Source organism: Oncorhynchus nerka, linkage group LG2 (assembly GCF_034236695.1).
Source record: "Oncorhynchus nerka isolate Pitt River linkage group LG2, Oner_Uvic_2.0, whole genome shotgun sequence".
NCBI classification, from domain to species: domain Eukaryota; kingdom Metazoa; phylum Chordata; class Actinopteri; order Salmoniformes; family Salmonidae; genus Oncorhynchus; species Oncorhynchus nerka.
The window spans coordinates 84,746,934-84,771,585 of NC_088397.1; the positions used below are offsets into that span (position 1 = coordinate 84,746,934).

Here is a 24,652-nt window from a genome sequence, read left to right on the forward strand (position 1 = left end):
TGTTCACAGAGAGGCCAAAGGTGGCATTCTCTGCTGGTTAAGGTATTAATGTTGGACCCTTCAATACTGACACCGCTCTGTTTGACCCCAAAGTCCTCACCCACATAAGCCAAGCCTACAGTCCAATTACAGGTACTGATCACACACCAATCGATATAGTACAACACAAGTGTCCAAAGGGGCCAACTATAGAGTCCACCATCACTATAAGAGGCTGCTCCAGCATCTATGAGAGATGAACAGTGTTGATCTCACCCTGCCTTTCCTCTGATGCAGGTGTCTTCACAGCACCAGTGAGAGGAGTATACTACTTCAGGGTCAGTGCCATAGATAAGCGCAAATCGCAATACCTGAGAGTATGCTTGTTCAAGATTGACCAGAGTATAATGTGGCCTCATCCGTGGAACAGTAACAGAAATGTTGTGAGTGTTTCCAATGGAGTGATTCTAGAGATAGAGGGAGACTTGGTCTACACGCGCCTCCCCTCAAGCTTCAGTCTCTATGGCGATAGCGATAATGGCTGTTTATTCAGTGGTTTCCTGTTCTTCCCTATGTGAGGGGAACACCATAAACAGTGTTGAGACAAAATTATATCTAGACATCGGTTACTCTGAGCTTCGTTGTTTCTGTTTTAAAATATGCATTACCACAAATGTCAACAGTGGTCAGGACTAATCTTTTGTATAATTTGTTTAATCTTATTCAGTAACATTATTCTTTCTGTGAATTGTGTCTGTATCTTGTAAAAATGCCGGTATTATTCTCCTCAACTAAATGCTATATACTGTCCTATGTTCTTAGAAAAGCGAGTGTAGTAGCAGCGATACACTCTTAGAAAAAAGGGTTCAAAAAGGGCTATACCCATAGAATAACCCTTTTTGGTTCCAGGTAGAACCCTTTTGGACTCCATGGAGAACCCTCTCTAGAAAAGGTTCTACCTGCAACCAAAAAGGCTTCTTAAAAGGGTTCTCCTAATGGGGACAGCTGGAGAACTCTTTAAGGTTCTCGATAGCACCTTTTTTTCTAAGAGTGTAGAGAGGGGAACAGCCAGAGTGTAGAGAGGGGAACAGCCAGAGTGTAGAGAGGGGAACAGCCAGAATGGGGCTGGGAACAGCCAGAGTGTAGAGAGGGGAACAGCCAGAGTGTAGAGAGGGGAACAGCCAGAGTGTAGAGAGGGGAACAGCCAGAGTGTAGAGAGGGGAACAGCCAGAGTGTAGAGAGGGGAACAGCCAGAGTGGGGTTGGAAACAGCCAGAGTGGGGTTGGAAACAGCCAGAGTGGGGTTGGAAACAGCCAGAGTGGGGCTGGGAACAGCCAGAGTGGGGCTGGGAACAGCCAGAGTGGGGCTGGGAACAGCCAGAGTGGGGCTGGAAACAGCCAAGGGGAGTGCACTACCACCTGTGCCATAAAGCTTCAGACCTCTTAGCAGAACACTTATACCTTCACATACAAGTAGGCTACAGTCTTAAAGGGATAGTTAACAGATAATAAATTGTACATGATTTTCTACTTGCCTTGGCTCTTGTGGGTTGACCCAGACAGTACATGGTGTTGGTAATTAGTATTGCAATAAAATGTATAACTTTGTGTATTATTAAATTAATCATGGCATGACTTTAACTACTACAAATCAAATGTGTGATAGAGGAATGTATTTATATATATATATATATATATATATTTATATAAAATATAAATCTTCAACTATCCCTACAAGATCTACATCACTGTAGTTGAATCATTGCCTCTATCAAATTGAGTGTGAGTGAGGTTACAGTTTAACTCCCATTCACTCCCATCCACACATGCAGTATACTTATGAATAATGGGTCAGGGTGATATGGTGAAAATATAGTGTGCTGATGGTCAAAACACAAATTGAGGTCTTATCTCCCTCTAGTAGTAAATAATGAAGTGACATATACACTAAATACATAGTATGGCTAGTTTAATATACAATGATTAAAACATTTCACAACCATTCTAAAACATACAAAACATCTGACTGAGTATAAAGCACGTCTGACACTTAAAAAGCAAATAAAAAATGTGTAAAATGTCAAGGTTAGCAACAAACATGTAGAAATATATATTAAATGTCTTGTATTACCAGTGCAATGATTGTTGCTTTTCTTTTATACATAGTTCTGAAATATCATTACAATAACATGGTATGTGTAACAGTCCATATTATGTTCATTTGTAAAAAAAAAAAATCATTAGCTCTCGTCAGTAGTGCAAAAGTCTTCAGTTTCTCAGAAGCGTTAAAGATCAAGAGTTCAAGCGGCACCATAGCAATGCATATCTCCATTTTCTAAATGATCCCCAGCAGTCAATTATGGGTACTGCAGAATCTCTAGCATTTTCATTTTCTGTTTCGAAACTTTGAGGCTCTTTTGTCCTTTGATTTGGTTTTGACCTGTGGGTTTTGAACTTGAATGTCCTTAGCAGGATCCACCACACAGCCACATTGCTGGTAATGAACCAGCAGCTTATTCCACAGTGAGCTGCACCTCAGCAACTCTTGGTTTCCTAAAAGGAAACAAAGAGCACATTTAAACCGCCAATTTGCATGTTAAAGCACTGCCAGTAAGGAATGAGGAATTAGAAAATAAAACACATTTGTCCCGTTCTACAGTCTTCTCAATTCAAGTGTACAAAACAATGTAACAGAATGAGAATCTAACAATAGACATGGGAGGATTGTTAATTCACTTCAAATCCAATTTAATTTGTCACATGCGCCGTGAAATGTTTATTTACAAGCCCTTAACCAACAATGCAGTTTTAAGAAAATACCCCCCAAAAAGAGATAAAGGTAACAAATAATTTAAGAGCAGCAATAAAATAACAATAGCGAGGCTATATACAGGGGGTACCGGTACAGAGTCAATGTGCGGGGGCACCGTGTCGAGGTAATTGAGGTAATATGTACTTGTAGATAGAGTTATTAAAGTGACAATGCAAAGACAAAAATAGAATGGGGGGGGGGGGGGGGGCAATGCAAATGGTCTGGGTAACCATTTGACTAGATGTTCAGGAATCTTATGGCTTGGGGGTAGAAGCTGTTTAGAAGCCTCTTGGACCTAGACTTGGCGCTCCGGTACCGCTTGCCGTGCGGTAGCAGAGAGAACAGTCTATGACTAGGGTGGCTGGAGTCTTTGACTATTTTTAGGGCCTTCCTCTGACACCACCTGGTATAGAGGTCCTGGATGGCAGAGAGCTTGGCCCCGGTGATGTACTGGGCCGTTCGCACTACCCTCTGTATTGCCTTGTGGTCGAGCAGTTGCCATACCAGGCAGTGATGCAACCAGTTAGGATGCTCTCGATGGTGCAGCTGTAGAAACTTAAGGATCTGAGGACCCAGGACAAATCTTTTCAGTGTCCTGAGGGGAGGTTTTGTCGTGCCCACTTCCCGACTGGTGTGCTTGGACCATGTTAGCTTGTTGGTGATGTGGACACCAAGGAACTTGAAGTGCTCAACCTGCTCCACTACAGCCCCGTCGATGAGGATGGGTGTGTGCTCGGTCCTCTTTTTCCTGTAGTCCACAATCATCTCCTTTGTCTTGATCACATTGGGGAGAGGTTGCGGTCCTGGCACCACACGGCACATGACCTCCTCCCTATAGGCTGTCTCATTGTTGTCGGTGATCAGGCCTACCACTGTTGTGTCATCAGCAAATTTAATGATGGTGTTGGTGTCGTGCAGTCATGAGTGAACAGGGTGTACAGGAGGGGACTGAGCACGCACCCCTGACCAGCCCCTGTGTTGATGATCAGCGCGGCGGATGTTTTGTTACCTACCCTTACCAACTGGGGGCGGCCCGTCAGGAAGTCCAGGATCCAGTTGCAGAGGGAGGTGTTTAGTCCCAGGGATCTTAGCATATTGATGAGCTTTGAGGGCACTATGGTGTTGAACGCTGAGCTGTAGTCAATGAATAGCATTCTTACATAGGTGTTCCTTTTGTCCATGTGGGAAAGGGCAGTGTGGAGTGCAATAGAGACTGCATCATCTGTGAATCTGTTGTGGTGGTATGCAAATTGGAGTGGGTCTAGGGTTTCTGGGATGATGGTGTTGATGTGAGCAATGGCCAGCCTTTCAAAGCACTTCATTGCTACAAACGTGAGTGCTACAGGTCGGTTGTCATTTAGGCAGGTTACCTTAGTGTTCTTGGGCACAGGCACTATGGTGGTCTACTTAAAACATGTTGATATTACAGACTCCGGGAGAGGTTGAAAATCGGAGAGCGTGATCACACAGTCTTCCGGTAGAGCTGGTGCTCTCATGCATGTTTCAGTGTTATTTGCCTCGAAGTGAGCATAGAAGTTGTTTAACTTGTCTGGTAGGCTCAGGTCACTGGGCAGCTCTCGGCTGTGCTTCCCTTTGTAGTCTGTAATGGTTTGCAAGCCCTGCCACATCCGACGAGCGTTAGAGCCGGTGTAGTACGACTCGATCTTAGTCCTGTATTTACGCTTTGCCTGTTTGATGGCTCATCGGAGGGCATATAGGGCTTTCTTATAAGCTTCTGGGTTAGAGTCCCGCTCCTTGAAAGCTGCAGTTCTAGCCTTTAGCTCAGTGCGGATGCTGCCAGTAATCCATGGCTTCTGGTTGGGGTATGTACGTACAGTCACTGTAGGGACAACGTCATCGATGCACTTATTGGTAAAGCCAGTGACTGATGTGGTGTACTCCCTCCTCAATGCCATCGGAAGAATCCCGTAACATATTCCAGTCTGTGATAGCAAAACAGTCCTGTAGTTTATCATCTGCTTCATCTGACCAGTTTTTAATAGACCGAGTCACAGGTGCGTCCTGCTTAAATGTTTCCTTGTAAGCAGGAATCAGGAGCATCGAATTATGGTCAGATTTGCCAAATGGAGGGCGAGGGAGAGCTTTGTACGCGTCTGTGTGTGGAGTAAAGGTGGTCTAGAGTTTTTTTCCCTCTGGTTGCACATTTAACATGCTCTGGTTGCACATTTAACATTTTCAGTGCACACTATTTCCTTAATTTAGACTCTAAGGGCCGGTTTCCTGGCAACAGATCAAAGCTAGTCCCGAATAGCATGTTCAATAGAGTTTATTCATTAAAATGCTTTTTAGTACACGACTAGGCTAAATCTGCCTGGGATATTGTCTCTTTGTGTGCTACAGAGGTGCCTGATATGAGTCAACAAGGTGAGCAGAGAGACATTGGCCACATAATACCACCTGGAACAGTTTCTTACCAATAATGCACAGTCCCTCCTGAGCCCGAGTGATGCCCACATTGACTTGGTTTGGGTCCTTGACAAAACCAAGCTTCTTGGTGAGCCATGCTTTGGTTGGCTCTGTGTCAATTTCCGACTTGGGACAAGAGCGCACAGTAGACAAGATGACATAACGCCATTCACTTCCTGTAGAAAAAAAAGTATAAACACTCAGCTGGAGTTCCGTTTTCCTTTCCTTCCCTTTCCATATATTGTATTTTTTTTATACTGTAACTTTGTGCCTCATGGACAAAATAACTGTACCTTGACTCTTTGTGATGGTATTCACGTTGACGTTCTGGATATGGTTCATTTCCAGGGTTTCGTTCACCTTGGCTACCTGGGCATTGTATGGTGTCAGAATAGCTATGTCGCTAGCCGCCACCCCAGCACGCTTGATCAACAGAGAGGCGATGCGAACCTGACAAAAAACAAAATGTTTATGTTTCACTGTTACCACGGAATTATGCATTGACAGTGTTTCCAAACATTGCTTGGTGGTGGTTGCACACCGATTCCTCAGCCTCTGCTGAGTTGGCCTTTGAGTTTTCATTCCCCCGTTCGGTGGAGACCACAAGACTGATCTCTTTTCCGTAAACGTGTCCAAAAAGGATGGGCGTCAGATGATGAGACTGAGTGAGCAGGACACTGTCTTTCCGAGTTGCTCCAGTCTTGAGAATACCGTTGTAGAACTCCTTTGAAGGAAACTCACAAATGCGCTCTTGCTGAAAAGACAAAATTGCAGTGAGTGCTTCCCTAGTTCTATACGAACAAAATGCAAATGATAACAAAGACAATAGAGAATGTTTGTGCAAGTTTCTAATCAGATGTGGAATGTTAGAGAAGAATCAAACCACACAACTTCTACAATAGAACATGGAAATATTTCCCGAACCAATCCATGCTTCATACCATTCTGTACTGCGTATCAAGCATCAACGCCTTGTCCATGTAACGCTCAAACAGAGATTTCCTCATGCCCAACCTTGCTGAAAGATCACTGTGCGTGATGGGCTGCAATTGCTTGTGATCGCCGAGTAAAACAATCTGAAAGGAGAATACATAATCATAAAATAGGTTATATATAACCTTTCCCTGCTTGCAAATTGAGAAACAAATGAGCAATTGATTATCAATGACCTGTTCAGCTTTATGTGTCACAAGGGGGATGAAGGCTTCAGGCTCAGTTGCCATGGCACACTCATCAATGATAATCTGTTTCAAGTCCAGTTTGTAGAAGTTGGGATTTGACGCCGCAGTACAAGTGCAGAGAATGACATCATGCCTCATCAACTCATGATTCCGAGCTTGTCTTAGGAGGACTTTGTAGCTTAAAGTTAAAAGGTATATGGGAAAATAAAACACCAAATTGATAGAAAAATCATTAAATGTATTTCATAATTATACATGAATTAGGTAAACGTTTTCTCTTCAAATAAAATCCTATGTGGTTATTTATTTACATGAAAGTAAGTTACCTCTCAATCTCCATGTCTGTGAGATCCTCTCCCCTTTTAATTCTTGCATCAAAATGTCTAATTTCATTGGAGAATGGGTTCTCAGCCATCCGCATAAGATGATGCAATGTGATGGAACTGAAAACATTTTTTTTTAAAGCAAACCATACTTTACACATGCATATGCAGACATCATGTCATAACTGTTTATTCCAAGTAATGATCAGTAATAAAACAAATAGTTGTACGATGCAAATATAAAGCCTCAAATTTCATTATAACTTCCTTGGCACAACCAAAATAAACACGGACAGTTCTTTCTCTGCACTTAGATAAAAGTTAGCTGACCTGAGCTCTCTCTTGGGTCTCTCCTCCCTGATTGACCTGCGTGACAGCTTCAGGTTGCTGCCAGGGTAGGGAAACTCCAACATCTCCATCTGCTCACTGTAAACACGAAGTGGCTTCAACACCTCCTGGAGTTTCAGAAGTTGACCTTTGACAAATATGATGAGACAAGTTTTAGTGCTATGCAGTGCTTGACCTATACTGAAATGGATGCCGTTACTCATTTTGGGTGTCAGTACTGTTTATATTTAGGTGCAGGAACTCCTCAATACTTCTGAGCTAATATTCTATAAGAGGTGCAGGAACTCAAAAAAATTTGAGGTGCCGGTAGTCAGTTCCGGTAAGCACCTGCCAAAGCTTAGTACTGGTGCTGTGACAGTGGTATGGCAATCTGACTGCAGATGTATCTGACTCAATGAGACCTCATAAAAAGAGACAGTGACACAGGCCCACATTGAAATAGCAGATGCATGCATACCTAACATCATCTAAGGATAAGGAGAAGGGGGGTAAATTCTTACCAGCTACAACGTCCACCGATTTATTAGAGGGTCCGCAATATAGAATGCACCTCCTCTTTGAAGACCCCCCAGCAGCTTTAGGCCTTAGGTGGTTTGGGTCTTTTTGGTTTTGCAGAAAGAACCAATAAACAAGGTGGACTCCAACCACCGTCTTCCCAGTGCCTAAGAAAATAATTAGAATGTATTAAGATTCTAACTGAACTGCATGAGGAGAAAGGTAATATAGGCTTTGTAAAACAGCAAAGTGCTTACCTGGTGGCCCCTGAATGAGAGTGAATCGGTTGTCGAGGGCCTCTTTAATAGCTTTGGTTTGACTAATATTCAGATCAGGAAACTTGGAGGAATGAAGTTTGATCTCAAACCTGGCAGGTCTCAGCTCTTTAGTTACAGGTGCTGTGTAAAATATTACTACATTAACGTCCTCACAACCTCACTTATTACCAACAGACATGAGACATGAATTTACCATGAATCTATTTGTCAAAGTTAAAACTAAAATGTGTAAAAATTCAACGGAAAGTGAATTTGTGCTTAAATCTAATTTGCTGGTATACTGTAGATGGTGGCTTGTCTAGTGTTGTGTTCTGAAATAAAATGTGTTACAGTGGCTTGAGAAAGTATTCACCCCCTTGGCATTTTTCCTATTTTGTTGTCTTACAACCTGGAATTAAAAATAGATTTTTGGAGGGTTTGTATCATTTGATTTACACAACATATACCACTACATACCTATATATATACCTATATACCACAACAAGAAATAAGACCCCCCAAAAAAACGAAAAACTTGAGCGTACATAACTATTCACCCCCCCCCCCCCCCAAAGGCAATACTTTGTAGAGCCATCTTTTGCAGCAATTACAGCTGCAAATCTCTTGGGGTATGTCTCTATAAGCTTGGCACATCTAGCCACTGGGATTTTTGCCCATTCTTCAAGGCAAAACTGCTCCAGCTCTTTCAAGTTGGATGGGTTCCACTGTTGTACAGCAATCTTTAAGTCATACCACAGATTCATAAATTGGATTGAGGTCTGTGCTTTGACTAGGCCATTCCAAGACATGTATAGCAAAGGGGGTGACTACATATGCACACACCACTTTTCTGTTTTTAATTTTTTAGAATTTTTTTAAACGAGTTATATTTTTAATTTCACTTCACCAATTTGGACTATTTTGTCTATGTCCATTACATGAAATCCAAATAAAAATCTATTTCAATTACAGGTTGTAATACAACAAAATTGGAAAAACGCCAAGGGGGGTGAATACTTTTGCAAGGCACTGTAGGTGCATTTACCAGAGTTTGTCCTCTTGCCAAGAGCAATGTTCTTCACAAGTTCATTAGCCTGAGTGAGGTTGTCGACGGCAGCCTCTTTACGCCTGAAAATAACACAGAATCATTCATTAATTAAATTTCACATTTTATCTTCTTTCGACTCTAAAAAACACATTTGTATTTGAATATTAAATAGTCCAAATACTTACACATCAGGTAACAGCTTTGGAATTAATTCTACTGTGAATCTTGTATCTTTCCCGAAGACCCTGTCTGGAATCTTGGACATGGACATGTGATTAATCCGGAAGTCTATCTGGACATATGAGAGGTTTTTAGCCTCATCCTCATCAGTGACCCCAGTGGTTATTCCATGAGCAACCCAAATGAGAGATGGGATATTGCTGAGGTCCACATGCTGATCATCATCAGCGCCATTGTTTGGCAAATCCACTCGATTTTGGTACCTCATGCGGATACACAGAAAGCTGTGTTTGAGACCATACTCAATGGCCCACTGTTTCATCTTCTCAAGTGACAACTGGAAGAATCCACCGAGTTGACTCTCCTTCTGTATCTGTTTCCATGTCAAAGGCACATCTTCAAGGACAATGCTGTCATTTTCTGTTACAGCGTTGGAGGCTGACTCCATCTCACACAATGGTTTCCATATCTTCTGATACTCATGGTAAGTGGTGTATGTTTTCTTCGATGAATGGAATGCATACTTGGAGAAACACAGAGTTGGGTCTTTTGAGTGCTCCAAGCAAATCTCAAACTTGTTACGTACAACCAGCATCTGAACCACAGGTACTAATAATCCCCGTTGTGTGTCAGTGCCCAGTTGCACCTCCAGTGTTTCACCAGACTTGACCCTCAATGGCAATTCAATGTAATGACCTGGATTTGGATTGGTTCTGGCCGTTGGTGTATATTGGAGCAGACCTGAGCAGACCTGTTGGTTATCCTTGACACTTGAGCTGATGATCTGTAGGGATTGGAACACGATGTCCAAGTTCTCCTCCTTCAGACCTGACAGCATCCCTTTCCACAAGTCTGTTGGCACTGATGTCACAAATGGATGAGGTGACTGTTGTTGCAGTTCAGCGTGGATGTTCTCATTTGTGAAGGAGTATACTCTTCTCTTCCATTTCAGAACCACATGGTTGTCATGTTCATTGAACTCTGGTTGGTCTGTCAACTGCAGATCCCTATACATGATAAGGATATTTTCTGGCATTGAGGATCGATTAAATGGAAAATACACTCTTAAACTGTTTCCAGCTGGGGAGGCATCAATGACAAAGGCTATCTTCTGTGCACTTTGATTGTTCAGCTGCGATGCAAAACTCAAGCAACGTGCTTTCCTCTCATACATTTTTTGCTTTTCAGATTTTCTCGAAAAACTCAGACAGGACTGGTCAATTTCCAGAGAAGTGTACCTGACTGCTTTATTTTCAAGAACTGAGTGCAGGAGCCTCTGAACAATAACGTCCACGTACCGACGAATGGGCGAGGAAGCCCAAGTGTAGCTTTCAAGCTGAAGGTCATAGTGGCCAACTCTAGATAGGTATGTTGAGTTAGAGCGTAGAACATATGCTCTATGGATCGTCTTCTTGAGTTCAATGATCAAAGGCAGTAGCTGGGGATGAATGTCATCAGTTGCTATCAGGTCCACAATTCTAGGGATATCCTTGTCTTGAAATGCTGACTCAAGACTCCTCACAATGGATGTTAATAGAGAGAATGTCTCAGATGGCTGGACAACTTGACCATGATGGTCTTTATTCTCTGTTCTCGTTGCAAGCATCTGATTGGACACACCTGGGTAAGGTTTAGAAACCGCATCCCTCTGGTTATCATCAACGTTACCAATCTGATCAATGCAGTGACAGAAATGAATGGACAGGGGAATCAGAGAACTGTATTTATATTTTAGTTGACAAAGCTTCTCTGTGTTTGGCTTGTCTTGGCATCTGACTGGGGTGCAGCTGACTGTCTTTGCATCTTTGAGCAACAGTTCAGTGACAGCGTGGTTAAACATAACCATGAGCTCTTCCACCATCTTATGAGACCGTCTTCTACCAACAATTACATCATCATCAGGGGATTTATAGTGCCAGTCTTCCTGTTTCCTGTCCTTTCTGTGAACCTCAGAAAAGTGACATGCTTTGGCGAGGCAGCCCTCTAAAGTGTCATATCGTTGGCCATTATCATCAGAGTTTTGGATGATGTTTTCAGCTTCCTCATATGACAACTTTCTATCAGACTTTATTTTAGATAGGCTAAACTTACTTGTCTTGATGCGGTCTGTTTTCTTGTCAATTTGCACCATCAGTGATATGGCATTTCGTTCACATCCAGGGAGTAGACTGAAATGCTCGGTGCTCAGACAAAGTGGGAACATATAAACAGGCTCCTTTCCAGGGGGATAAAAAGCACTTCCATTCTGTTGTGCATCTTTGTCCAATAGGCTGCCCTTGGTCACACGGCTTGCAACATCAGCAATGTGAACTCCAATCTCGTAGTGTTGACCTAAATCTCTTACACTGATGGCATCATCAAGATCCTTGGAATGTGCTGGGTCAATTGTAAATGTTATGAATTCTTGATAACACCTTCGTTTTTGCGTATCTGTGTTCAGTTCCTTGAGAATGTCATGGTCATTCTCAACAGAAGTGGCCCTTGTCAGTTGATACTCTATGTCCAATACTTCTAGTCCACTATCTAAAGAGGCCACTTTGGGAAGGACTTTTACGACAACTCCTAAAGGGTATCGAAATGTCTCTCGCCACTTCAAGACTTTGACAACAAAGAGATTGTTTCTTTTGGATTCCTCATTTATCTTCACAAATTTTTCAAATCTCAGATCCTCCAGTTTTCGCACGGCAATGTAGTTTGGCTTGTCCCTCCAAACTGGGGTGTAAATTTTGGAGATGCATTTGTTGATGGGTGTCATCACCTGGTTGTCATAGTTATCAATGGTACAGACAAACACCATGGATGCATTTTCAACCTCCACCACATCTAGCACTTTCCCATTTGGGGGATGACACTCATTGTCCAAGATCTCCACAACAACCTGATCTCCAGGAAAAGAACGACCAATATTCTTTCTGCCTTTGATAGAAATGCGGAGGGAGGGCTCTTCAAGAGGTATGGCGTAGCCTGAGTCAAACCTCTCCAAACTCAAGTGACAGTGTTTGTAGATACTCGGGTCTCTCTTTATCAATGCCTGAAGGTACAAAGGGGAGCTGTCTTGGCTTGTGTTCATCTCAAGTCCATTTAATGGGTTGACAATTGGCTCCCCCTGGGTGATACCCAACAGGCCGTCAGCTGTTACAGTGACTCGTACATCTTTACCCTCGTCAAGAAGCTCCCTCAGTATTGGGTCATCTATGTCGGGTATCTCAGATATGGATGACTCACTATCACTGTTGTCCTCCTCGTCCCCTTTGACAAATCTTGAAATCTCTCTTAATTCTTGTTTCAAGTAATCTTCAGTAAGGGTTTGTGGATCTGCACTGTTTTTGCTGATGCAGTGGTCTATGTAGGCTTTCCATATCCTTGAGCTTTTCCCAAAGTAGCAGAGAGCAGCAGCATCTCCAACCACAACAACCTGGGATTGAGCCCTAGTCATGACCGTGTTCAATACGCGAGCATCGTTGAAAAACTCGTGACAAAGTGAGTCAGAGGAAAGAAGGCTGTCACGGGTTTGAACGGCTGTCAATACTATTGCCCTGAACTGTTTGCCTGTTAAGAAATGAAAATATGTCAATGTTTTTAAAGTATACAACCCATTATTATGTTCAAGGAAAAGATTATATGAAAGTCAAAATTACAGTCAAATATATACCTTGAACATTGGCTATATTTTCCACAGTCACTTGGCCATGTCTTTTTTTCCGAAGCTCTTTCCTGATCAGTGAAACCTATCAACCAATAAAATTACGACATGTAAGGCTTCAAATACAATATTGTTGATAGTTTATCATTTGCTTAAGATATACATTATAAAAATGGTGGTATGTTCAAAGGACAATTTACCTGGCATCCTTCGGACAGGACACAAATTGAGCTTTGATCCGGATTCCCCCATGCGGGTGGCCAATCTCTCAGCAGATTTTGCACTACTTCAACCACGGATGCAACCTCTTCACGATTAAACCATGACATGGATGTGTTGTCCAAGTGAGATTCTCCTCTGATATGGTGGAACCTCAGGGGGTGGCAGTTCGGATGAGCTGGGACATTACCTACAGCCTTGATGGCATCAGACTTGCCAACATAGAAGTTAGTGGACACGAATTCTACTATCTCTTTGGTGGAGCGATAGTTCTCGTTGAAAATGATTCTGCTTTTCAAAGCTGCACTACTCTCTTGGGCTTGATAGTAGTGGAACAGACGGTTCAGCAAGGTGTGATTGGAGCGTTGGTCATCGTCCACTGAAAAGAGCTTTGGTCCCATCTGCATGTGATCTCCAGCTAGAACCACTCGAGTTACTGGCCCAGCCAGACCAAGGGCCATCAGAGCTTCACATTCAAGCATCTGGGACGCTTCGTCAATCAGGATGTGGGTGAAGTAGCCGCCAGGGAGCTTCAGGTCATGTAAGTGCATTGCCATTGCAGTGGTTGTTATGACCACCCTACAGGAGTCGACTGTATCTTTGTCGGGTAGGGAGAATAATTGTCCGTTTTTGGAACGATGACAGTACTGTAAGGTGATCACATCAGTAGATTGTACCGATGATTCCTCTGCCTTTATTCTAAGAGGTTTGATTTCAAGATCTCCAGAGTTGACAGACTCATGGAAATGACCTTTCACATACAAATCTGCAGAACTGAAGAAAATAATGAGTGTAATCTCTTCTATGGTTTCACCTGCTATGTACTTTTGTACCAACAATAATAATTCACCAGATTTTAATAAGGATAGCATGTTCCAACTATACAAAAGACTATTACTTTTCATAACTTCTATTGTACTATTACAGGCTCTAATTACAAATACTTGTTATGATTATAAACATATTGAAGATTTGGAGGCCACATAGTGTATATTCAACCCATTGCATAACCAATATTATACTTACATTACATTTATATTTGAGTAATTTAGCACAAGGTCTTATCAAGAGTGACTTACATCAAATCATCTCCTACCTGTTTGTAAGGGTGCAGATCAGTACTCTATTGTGAGGCTGCCGTACCAGCTCTTTAGCTGCCGTAGCTAGAGTAAGGGTTTTCCCAGTTCCAAACGGTCCATAAATGAGGAGTGGTGACACACTTCCTGCTCCATCAGTGTCTCCAATGATAAATTCCATAGCTGCTTGCTGCTTTGCATTGAGGTTGTAATTTTGCTGTGTTTTGCTCACAGGGACAATGCAGTTCCTGAAGTCTGGTAACACTCTCTCTGTGTCTGGAAGGAGATCTATGGCTTTGTGCATCTCACAAAACCTCAGACGATTCAGCTGGAACTGAACTTCCACTTCACATGTTTCATGGTTTTGGAGTTTCAGGTCAGAGCAGCATCTTTCAGACAGCTTCAAGTGCATTTTGTTCTTACTTGTGGCGTCTTTGAGGATGATGGCTTCGTAGACCTTGTGACTTTGATTATCTGAAGATACTGGTGCTATGAGAGCTGATTGGATGCTTCGTCTCAGCATCAAACCCTCTGGGGTGTCTGGGGTGAGATTATAAGGAACTGAGACAGCACAGAATAGTTCCCCCAGAGGAGCTATCTTCATCCCGAACTGAGGGTCGTCTACAGAGGCCTCTAGGGTGACCGACAAAGTGATGGTTGTTTGAACGTTGAGTCTAAAAAGGTATTAGAATGTGGAGAGAGTTACTGTAGGTAGGTAGATTGCCATTTTAACTCATGTATATTTACCATTGTAAATGTTTCACTATATAGTACTCAATAAATACTATAATTGCTCTCATTACCTTGAAACCACCTGATCTTCTGCCTGCTCCTCTGTGTACAGGAAGCTGTGCATTCTCTCTTTGTAGTTCTGGTGATTTATGGGCATGTTGCGGTCATCAAGTGGTTTATACGGCGTACAAATCTGAGGCTCATATTCCGTAAGCAGCTTTTCCTGTGCCTTTGTCTTCTCCATAAATGGGATGATGTCCCTGTTCCCCTGATGCCAGCGTTCTTGATTTAAAGATGGATGGATGTCGTCCTCTGGTGGCACCACTAGCTGAATGGAAGGCTCTTTTCCAACATTAACTTTGAGTTTCTGCAAGAGCACTGGCCTTGTGTCAAAGTCGAACACCAACCACTGTTCGTAAAGACCCGGGTTGTTGGACTTGAAGGACACGGTGATGTCATAGGTCATGTCTGAGTTACAGAACGATTCACCCGTGGAGTAAGTGCAGGGCTCAGGACTGTTTTCATCCAGGGAGAAAGAGGCTCCAGGTTCCTGTTTCAGTAGTGATACATGTGCAAGTAGTTTCTGTAAAAAAGCATTGGACACAATTCATTAGGTGCCACTACTACAATATTGTGAGTTAAGCAATTTGGACACAATTCCTGTTGCAGATGGAAGTTGCAAGTGACATCATCTCAAGCAACTTTGCAGCTACACGAAGCACTTCAAATGCAATGGAAATTGCATGCAACATCACATCATGGTATCATAAATTATTTGTTTATCCAAACATTTGATAATTGTAACACCATCAATATAGACAAAATGCTGGCTGTACAATTGAGTTAGATGTTGCCAAAATGTTGCCTAATTGCCAATCATGTTTTCACAAGCTAGCTAGTTAATCAAGCGACCGACGAGCTAAGCTTGCTAGCTAGTGCAATTGATGTTGAACAATGTCAGTTAAAACTGGACAGAGAAAGGTCTGGGTTCACTTTTCAAATTAAATGTATTGACTGCCAGACTACGTACATGAACCATGACTAGCCATGGTGTCTATAATGTTTTTGCCATGTATCTTTGGTCAGGGTTTACAGCAGCACTGACAGTTGTGTTGACATGACAACTGGGTCAGAGTTCCGATCAGAACGATATGACGAGTCATGTAAACCTTTTCCTGCTGACTGGACATTGCATACAGTCATTTCTGTGAAATAGGATGGATTTCTATCTCTTGCGATGCAATGCAACTACGACGATGACAACACTGAGCAACCTAAATGCAGTAAATGCAGTCAACTGTGGTATTTTGGACGCAGTAATTGCAGAATAACTGTAGTTGTACTGCACTTGTACTGTAGCACTGAGTGGCGACTTTGCATGGAGTACTCTTTGAAGTACAACAAGTTAATAATGGTATGTTAGCCTTACCTCCGACTGTATTCTGAACTTCCATGTCAGCGGCACATTTTCTCTTTGACCTGAAATCATCATGTCCTTGTCACAGCTGATATTGACACCAGACACTGCCTCAGACATCTGAAAATGGAAGGTATAATCACAATGGCACAGAATGTTTCAGTTTGTGTTATAAAGCTTGCAATATTTTATACAGTGTTGATGTAATTATTGTATCAAGGTCATTTGCTTAAGAATCAACTTCTGTTGGACCAAATCCCTTCCATGCTTCAAATCAGTTGACCTGGAATGACTCCGGGGTCATTCCAGGCGAAGCAGTCTAGCGGTCCAGTGCTGAGGTGCCACTACAGCCTTGGGTTCGATTCAAGACTGTGTCATAGCTGGCCATGACTGGGAGCCCCATAGGGTGGCACACAATTAGCCCAGCGCCATCTGGGTTAGGGGAGGGATTCCTTGGCTCATCGCGCTTTAGCGGCTCTTTGTGGCGGGCCAGGTGCCTGCAAGCTGACTTTGGTCATCAGTCGAACAGTATTTCCTCTGACACATTGGTGCGGCTGGCTTTCGGTTTAACTGAGCAGTGTGTTAAGAAGCAGTGTGGCTTGACGGGTCATGTTTCTGAGGACGCATGTCTCTCCCATGTCCGTTGCAGTGGTGAGACAAGATCATAACTAGCAATTGAATATCATGAAATTTGGGAGAAAAATGGGGTAAAAAAAAGAATCTCTTATGGTCAGGAAACGTATGGCTTTGTTCCCAGAACCAATGGGACACCACAAATATACGTTCACAGAACTTCCAAGGAGCCAAATGTGCTAGCTGGAAGTCCATAGAAATCATTGATAAATAATATATTTAACAAATTAAAAATGTAAAGATTTCTAGGAGTATAAGGCATTACTAGGTACTGTTCATGGCCCTCTCATGAAGATAGATATGTTTTATATGGCCAACCACTTAATATTAACATTAAACAGGTTATTAAATAGCAGTTAGCTGGTTTTCAATTTATTTTATTTGACTACACTGTGATTAGTTGATACAAAGCAGTACAGAGAAACTAAGCCATGCTTTCTTGGACTAAGCAGCCTACCTATCTAGCTAAGTCAATCTAGCTAATGTTAAGGTTGCTGTCGGAAGAAAATCTCTTAATTCCCAGTACCTCCCCTCAATGTACCCTGCGCATTTCATGATTCTAGGACAAAGAAAATGTATTTTAAAAAGTGTTTAAAGCTTCGAATTTTTATGCTCATTTTTGATCTAATTTCCAAAACAATTTCAATTTTGGAGATACAAGGTTTTCTTCCGACAGAGACAATGTGTTGTTCTTGGTTGGCCCATTTTTATACATAGTCTAGAAAGTTAGTTCATAGTAGCTATGTTTCACACGAAAAAATTACCTAATGTAGCTAACACTAATTAGTGCTTGCAAATGCACATCTCTCAACAACTGAATCTAGCTAGCTGGCTGGTGAGTAGGCTAGATCTGATTTGACAACTAGTAGGCTAACTTGTTGAGATAGCTAATGATTATTTTACTAATATAAAAAACTGGCTAACCAATAGTAGGCATATCTTTGTGTTAGCTATTGACAACATTAGCTAGATAATTGATTGAATGTGGTAGGTTGATAAGATTCTAATAACTTTCCTATGATTTGTGTTACAGCTGTTCAGTTGTGCAAGGAAAAATTCATGACTTCACTTAAGTTGTGTCCCTCCCCACTTCAATGCGTTGTCACCCCTTTGTATAAACCAATCACAGTGTCGGATGAACAAAAAACGAATAAACAAAGAAATAAAATACACATAAATCATTACCAGAACACTACCGTTCAAAAGTTGAGTCAATTTGGGCCTCCCGGGTGGCGCAGTGGTTAAGGGCGCTGTACTGCAGCGCCAGCTGGTTCGCGCCCAGGCTCTGTCATAACCGGCCGCGACCGGGAGGTCCGTGGGGCGACGAACAATTGGCCTAGCGTCCGGAACCCGGACTTGGTCGGTAGGGATGTCCTTGTCTCATCGCGCACCAGCGACTCCTGTAGCGGGCCGGGCGCAGTGCGCGCTAACCAAGGTTGCCGGGTGCACGGTGCACTCCGACACATTGGTGCTGCTGGCTTCCGGGTTGGATGCGCGCTGTGTTAAGAAGCAGTACGGGGTTGTGTATCGGAGGACGCATGACATTCAACCTTCGTCTCTGTATGGGAGTTGTAGCGATGAGACAAGATAGTAGCTACTACAATAATTGGATACCACGAAAATTGGGGGAAAAAGAAAATAAAGTTTTTCAAAGAAAAGCACCTTTTTTCTCCATTAAAATAACATAAAATTGATCAGAAATACATTGGAAACAACTGGAAACAGCTGAAACAGAATGGCTGATTTATAATGGAATAGGCTTGCAAAGGTCCATTATCACTCCTGTGTTCCAATGGCATGTCATGCCATTGACGTTGACGTTGAGATTGGTGTTTTGCGGGTACAATTTAATGAAGCTGCCAGTTGAGGACTTGTGAGGCATCTGTTTCTCAAACTAGACACTCTAATGTACTTGTCATCTTGCTCAGTTGTGCACCAGGGCCTCCCACTCCTTTCTATTCTGGTTAGAGGCCGTTTGCGCTGTTCTGTGAAGGGAGTAGTACATAGCGTTGTACGAGATCTTCAATTTCTTGGTAATTTATCGCATTATTCATTTCTCAGAACGTGAATACTAACGAGTTTCGAGCCTGTAATCGAACTCACAAATGCTGATGCTCCAGATACTCAACTAGTCTAAAGAAGGCCAGTTGTATTGCCTCTTTAATCAGCACAAAAGTTTTCAGCTGTGCTAACATAATTGCAAAAGGGTTTTCTAACGATCAATTGGACTTTTAAAATGATAAACTTGGATTAGCTAACACAACGTGCCATTGGAACACAGGAGTGATGGTTGCTGATAATGGGCCTATATATGCCTATGTAGATATTCCATTAAAAATCAGCTACAATAGTCCAGCTACAATAGTCATTTACAACATTAACAATGTCTACACTGTATTTCTCATCAATTTGATGGTTTTTTTAATGGATTTATTATTTATTTTTCTTTGAAAAACAAGGACATTTTTTGAACGGTAGTGTAAATATATATATTTAATAGAAATGGCCTTACAATATCAGCCTTTTTAATTATATCCTTGTACTCTCTCAGTAGATTGCCCTGGTATGAAAGTAAACCCTGCTCTTCAGCAGCAATAACTGCCTTCCGATCAGTCTTGTCTCTTGTGCGCCACTCCTGTAGTTCTTCCGCTGAGTGAGCATCAACACAGTTGCTCCCAAGCTCACATGTAGAGGCCCTCCTATGGATAAATTACATTACATTTAATGTTTTAGAAATATGAATCACATTAGATATCCAACTATAAGTGTCTGAAGAATAGGATCAGACTCATTTTATCACTGGCACGGTTATGCTGGGCTGTGATCTAGTCAGAGGAGACTTAGTGTATATTGTGTTAAAAAACGGCATTGTCTTATTTTCAGTGTGCTGTCTACTTACTAATTTGTTTGCAATATATGCCTACTGTGGAATATACACTTAGTATACAAAACATTAGGAATACCTTCTCTTTCCATGACATAGACTGACCAGGTGAATCCAGGTCAAAGTTATGATCCCTTATTGATGTCCCTTGTTAAATATTTCTTTGATGTAAGGGGGCAGTATTTTCACATCCAGATGAAAAGCATGCCCAGAGTAAACTGCCTGCTACTCAGGCCCAGAGGCTAGGATATGCATATTATTAGTATATTTGAATAGAAAACACTCTGAAATTTCTCAAACTGTTTGAATGATGTCTGTGAGTATAACAGAACTCATTTGGCAGGCAAAAACCTGAGAAAAATCCAACAAGGAAGTGGGAAATCTTTTTCATGTGATTTTCTATCCAATATATAGTGTCCATGGGTTCATATTGCACTTCCTAAAGCTTCCACTAGATGTCAACAGTCTTTGGAACTTTGTTTCAGGCGTCTACTATGAAGGGGGAGCAAATAAGAGCTGTTTGAATCAGGCGTCTGGCTGAAAGCCATTAGTTTAGTCGCGCGCGGCCTTGAGCGCAAGCTCCATTCCTTTTCATTTCTAAAGATAAAGGAATTGTCTGGTTGGAATATTATTGAAGTTTTATGATAAAAAAACATCCTAAAGATTGATTCTATACATCGTTTGACATGTTTCTACAAACTGTAATATAACTTTTTGGACTTTTTGTCTAGACTTTGTGCTTGCGCCTTGTGCTTTTTGATTACTGGACTAAACACGTGAACAAAAAGGAGAATTTTGGACATAAATATGAACTTTATCGAACAAAACATACATGTATTGTGTAACATGAAGTCCTATGAGTGTCATCTGATGAAGATCATCAAAGGTTAGTGATTAATTCTGACTTTTGTGAGCCCTCTCCTTGGCTGGAAAATGGCTGTATGGTTTTCTGTGACTAGGTGCTGACCTAACATAATCGCATGGTGTGCTTTCGCAGTAACGCCTTTTTGAAATCAGACCCTGTGGTTGGATCCCACTTGTACCAGAGAGGTTAAATCAGCTTCAAACAGTGTAGATGAAGGGGAGGAGACAGGGTAAAGAAGGATGTTTAAGCCTTGAAACAATTGAGAGAGAGATTGTGTATGTGTGCCATTCAGACGGTAAATGGGCAAGATAAATATTTAAGTGCCTTTGAACGGGGTATGGTAGTAGGTGCCAGGTGCACCGGTTTGTGTCAAGAACTGAATCCCTGCTGGGTTTCTCACGCTTAACAGTTTCCTGTCTGTTTCAAGAATGGTCCACCACCCAAAGGACATCCAGCTATGTTGACAACTCCAGCCTTACTTTTGTTATGACTTTTATTTCGCCTAAATGTATTGAGGCACTGTTACTTTGTACCCTGGAGACCTTTATTGTGAAAGCAATAGTATTCATAGGAGCACCTGCGAATTTTGAGAGAGGGGGAAGGAGACTGCTTGGCTATATCTCTTGGTCCAGGAGAAATTAAACCACAAGCAATATTTTTCTGTTATAACCCATGTTAAAAAAAGTTCTGCTGAACCCACAAGTCCTCCGATGGAGATAGTCTTAAATACCTACAACAAGAAATAAGGGTTACAGTACTGTGGGAAGCACTGGAGTCAACATGGGCCAGCATCCCTGTGGAACGCTTTTGACACCTTGTAGAGTCCATGCCCTGACGAATTGAGGCTGTTCTGAGGACAAAAGGGGGGCAGGTGGGGAGGTGTTCCTAATGTTTGGTATACTCAGTGTATGTGTTGTGTGATACTGACTGGGTGTAATGTACCTTTCACACAATTTGTAGGCTTGGTTGGTTTGAGGTGGGTCTCGATACTTCCACTCAGTCGTTGTCTCATTGTTATACTCGTTGGTCCTTTTGATGTGATTGAACGTGTTGAGGTGGTTCTGGAAATCTCCCCATGATGGAAACAATAGATTGCAGGCTTTGCAATGGTGCTGGGGCAGAGACCGAGAAGCTGCTGCCACCACCGGCTGATGTTTCTGTACAGCCTGAAGCAGCTCAGCCCGAACAAACCCCTCCTGGCTCTCAGCTTTCCACACGGTCATCTCTACCTCACTGTGTGCAAACCAGCATCGATGGGCGCCATGCAAGCATGGCTTACCATTCACAACATACTTACAGTACAGCCATGAGCTGATGTTCAAGTGGGGCAGGATGGGCAGCGGCCTGACTTCCTCATACAACCGTGTATTTTTCTTGTCATAAAGAACTAGAGTTGCCTTCCAAACATGCCTGTGTCCTGACTTGCACTTCAAGTTGATGCCCTTACGGGAGAACTGCCGTGGTCTGTGATGCAAGCAAGTTTCGCAGAGTTCCATGAACGTGCCAGGGAACTGGCGCTGAATTCTCTCTTTCGTAGTCATAGCGTGATCCCAGGTTTTCTCTGAAATTAAAAGACAAAGCATGACAGGTTTTTGCACATATATCAATATTTGTAACGTCTGTTGTTGGAAGGAGACCAAGGCGCAGCGTGATTTGGGGTCATCATATTTATTTAAAATGTGAACCAGCAAAAAAACAAAAACATTTACAACGAACGAAAAGCTTTGTCGTGCAAAACACATGCAACCAAACAAAGACAAGATCCCACAACAGAAGGTGGGAAAAAGGGCTGCCTACGTATGATCCCCAATCAGAGACAACGATAGACGGCTGCCTCTGATTGGGAACCATACTAGGCCAAAAAAGAAAAAGAAAAAATAGATATACAAAAACTAGAGTACCCACCCTAATTACACCCTGACCTAACCAAAATATAGAGAATAAACAGGGATCTCTAAGGTCAGGGCGTGACAATATTCATTTAGTCCATTATTGATTATTGATAGAGGCAAATGGTTGTGTGACACTTCAGTCCTTGATATCATGCATATCTAAGCTTTTACTAAAGAGATAGTTTAGTTATGTCTTAACCTTTCTTGTAGTAAGTACATTAATAATTAATCACAGCAATTTGAGTATTGTGATCCAAAAAATAGTGAAAATGCTTAGAAAATTGCTTTGAAGTGTGAACCAGCAACATTCCTTCTACTGGTCCATGTAACTCGGCTAACACTAGCTGCACATTTAATTATCATGCAAACAGAAGGTAATAGTGCCTTTAGCTTTATATTACTTTCATATAGGCACATTATAGCAAATAAAGTTGGAGTCTCCATAGCTGTTTCCCAACAGATAAAAGGGGAAACTCAAATGTGTCACAAGGGGTAAAGATCTGAAGCATACGGTGGGGGCTTCCACTCACCACCAGTGACCGCAAGTAGGATAAGATGGAGCAAGCTGAAACTCGGCCGACATTCTGCTAATTTTCTCATAGATTAAACTTTTGACCTTAGTTTTCTGTTTCCAAAACAAAAATCGGTTATGAGCAGTGTGTACTATGTTTTGTAGCCTTTAACCTTTGCCAAAGTGCAAGTCTAAGAAGTGGTAGATCTGTTCTATTGTGCACTATTTCTATGCTTCCCTTTCTTTAGTTTAGTTTTGGATCTTTTACTTTCGGTTTTGTACACCAGCTTCAAACAGCTGAAAATACTATATTTTTGGTTATTGAAAATACTTTTCACAGCGGTTTAGATGGTAGAATGATTCTCTACACTATACATTGCTTGTTTTGTCACATAAACTGAAATTAGGCGAACTAATGGAATTTTAGCAACCTTTATTGCACCTTTAATTGTTATAGTATCTGTAAAATAGGACTGGCTGTAACCAGAAATATATATAAGTTTACTCTGCTTGACTTTGACCTTGCTTTGCACCTGTCACCAAAATGATCAAATGATCTCAATAAAAGTTTCTTCAAAACAATATCCTCTAAATAGCAAAATATATGATTAAGAAATATATATACAGGTGTATGTATGTATGTATATATGTATGTATGTATGTATGTATGTATGTATGTATGTATGTATGTATGTATGTGTGTATATATATATATATATATATATATATATACATTTTTTGTTAATTAATATAGCTATAAAGCTATTCTCAATTCAACAGGCTAACTGATCTCAATTAACCAATTGCAGACAACATTAACATTAAGCAATACAGATATAGCTATGAACTGCAGGTGTGTGGTTAGTGCATTGGGCGGTTGCTGGATCGAATCCCAGAGCTGACAAGGTAAAATCTGTCATTCTGGCACTGTTGATGTTGATTAAGGCAGCCATCTGCACCTCTCTGATTCAGAGGGGTTGGGTTAAATGCAGAAGACACATTTCAGTTGAATGCATTCAGTTGTACAACTGACTAGGTATCCCCCTATCTCATTAAAAAACATTCTGTGACTCCTGAGATATTCAATTCAAATCTCTGTAGGTATACTGTAAGTCACATTAAGCGAGCAAGAAAATAGTAACATTAACTGCCAATTGATTAATTTGTACACTGTCTGACAACATCTACAGCTGGATGTGGTATGACACATGAATGCAGAGCAATCTCAATGAAGTATTTAAAAAACATGTTATAGACATTATTAGGCCATCTGTCTATATTACTTCATGTGTATGAACCATTTACCTTTCCACTATCAACATAATGAACAACAACAGGAATATAAAAATATACTTGCCTCTTAGGAAAATGTGAAATGTACCATGGCTATGATGTGTTGTCCTCTTGAAATAAAGTCTGTGAAGTTATTCATAAGCTCATGTTACACTACAGTTCCGACACACTTCTATGCTGAATATCATAATGTCTTGTATTGGATTAGAAACCCTTCAGGAAGTGCTGCAGTATGTCAACAACCACTAGATCCCTCCCTAGTAACAACAACAACATTACAACACTACTCTGTCAGTTTCGTTTTTATGCTGAAATGAAACCTAAAACATACTGTAGGTTTCACTATGAAGTGGGCGTAGAACATAGATGAACTGTTGAGATAACTGACCACCACAGCTGGAGGATGGCCTTGCAGGGAAATCAGGTTTCATTTATCAG

The 24,652-nt window shown here is 41.6% G+C and overlaps 1 protein-coding gene across 2 annotated transcripts; it reads right to left on the reverse strand.

Moving 5' to 3' along the window:
• Window positions 1-1,930: 1,930 nt before the first annotated feature.
• helz2a (helicase with zinc finger 2a) lies at window positions 1,931-24,425 on the reverse strand. 2 transcript variants are annotated; one of them, XM_029684435.2, is made up of 20 exons: window positions 24,279-24,425; window positions 21,461-22,079; window positions 19,282-19,468; window positions 16,149-16,256; window positions 14,791-15,302; window positions 14,008-14,661; window positions 12,893-13,685; window positions 12,702-12,777; window positions 9,055-12,598; window positions 8,867-8,949; window positions 7,822-7,962; window positions 7,570-7,731; window positions 7,052-7,196; window positions 6,725-6,841; window positions 6,387-6,576; window positions 6,159-6,293; window positions 5,759-5,971; window positions 5,511-5,667; window positions 5,226-5,393; window positions 1,931-2,531 (listed from the first exon to the last, which is right to left on the reverse strand). In XM_029684435.2, exons 2-20 carry the CDS (start codon window positions 22,057-22,059, stop codon window positions 2,365-2,367), a joined length of 8,151 nt encoding a protein of 2,716 aa, XP_029540295.1. In that variant the 5' UTR covers window positions 22,060-22,079; window positions 24,279-24,425; the 3' UTR covers window positions 1,931-2,364. The 2 variants fall into 2 exon arrangements, with proteins under 2 accessions (XP_029540295.1, XP_029540306.1); XM_029684446.2 differs by lacking the exons at window positions 19,282-19,468; window positions 24,279-24,425 and having other exon boundaries at window positions 21,461-21,529.
• Between the last annotated feature and the right edge of the window lie 227 nt (window positions 24,426-24,652).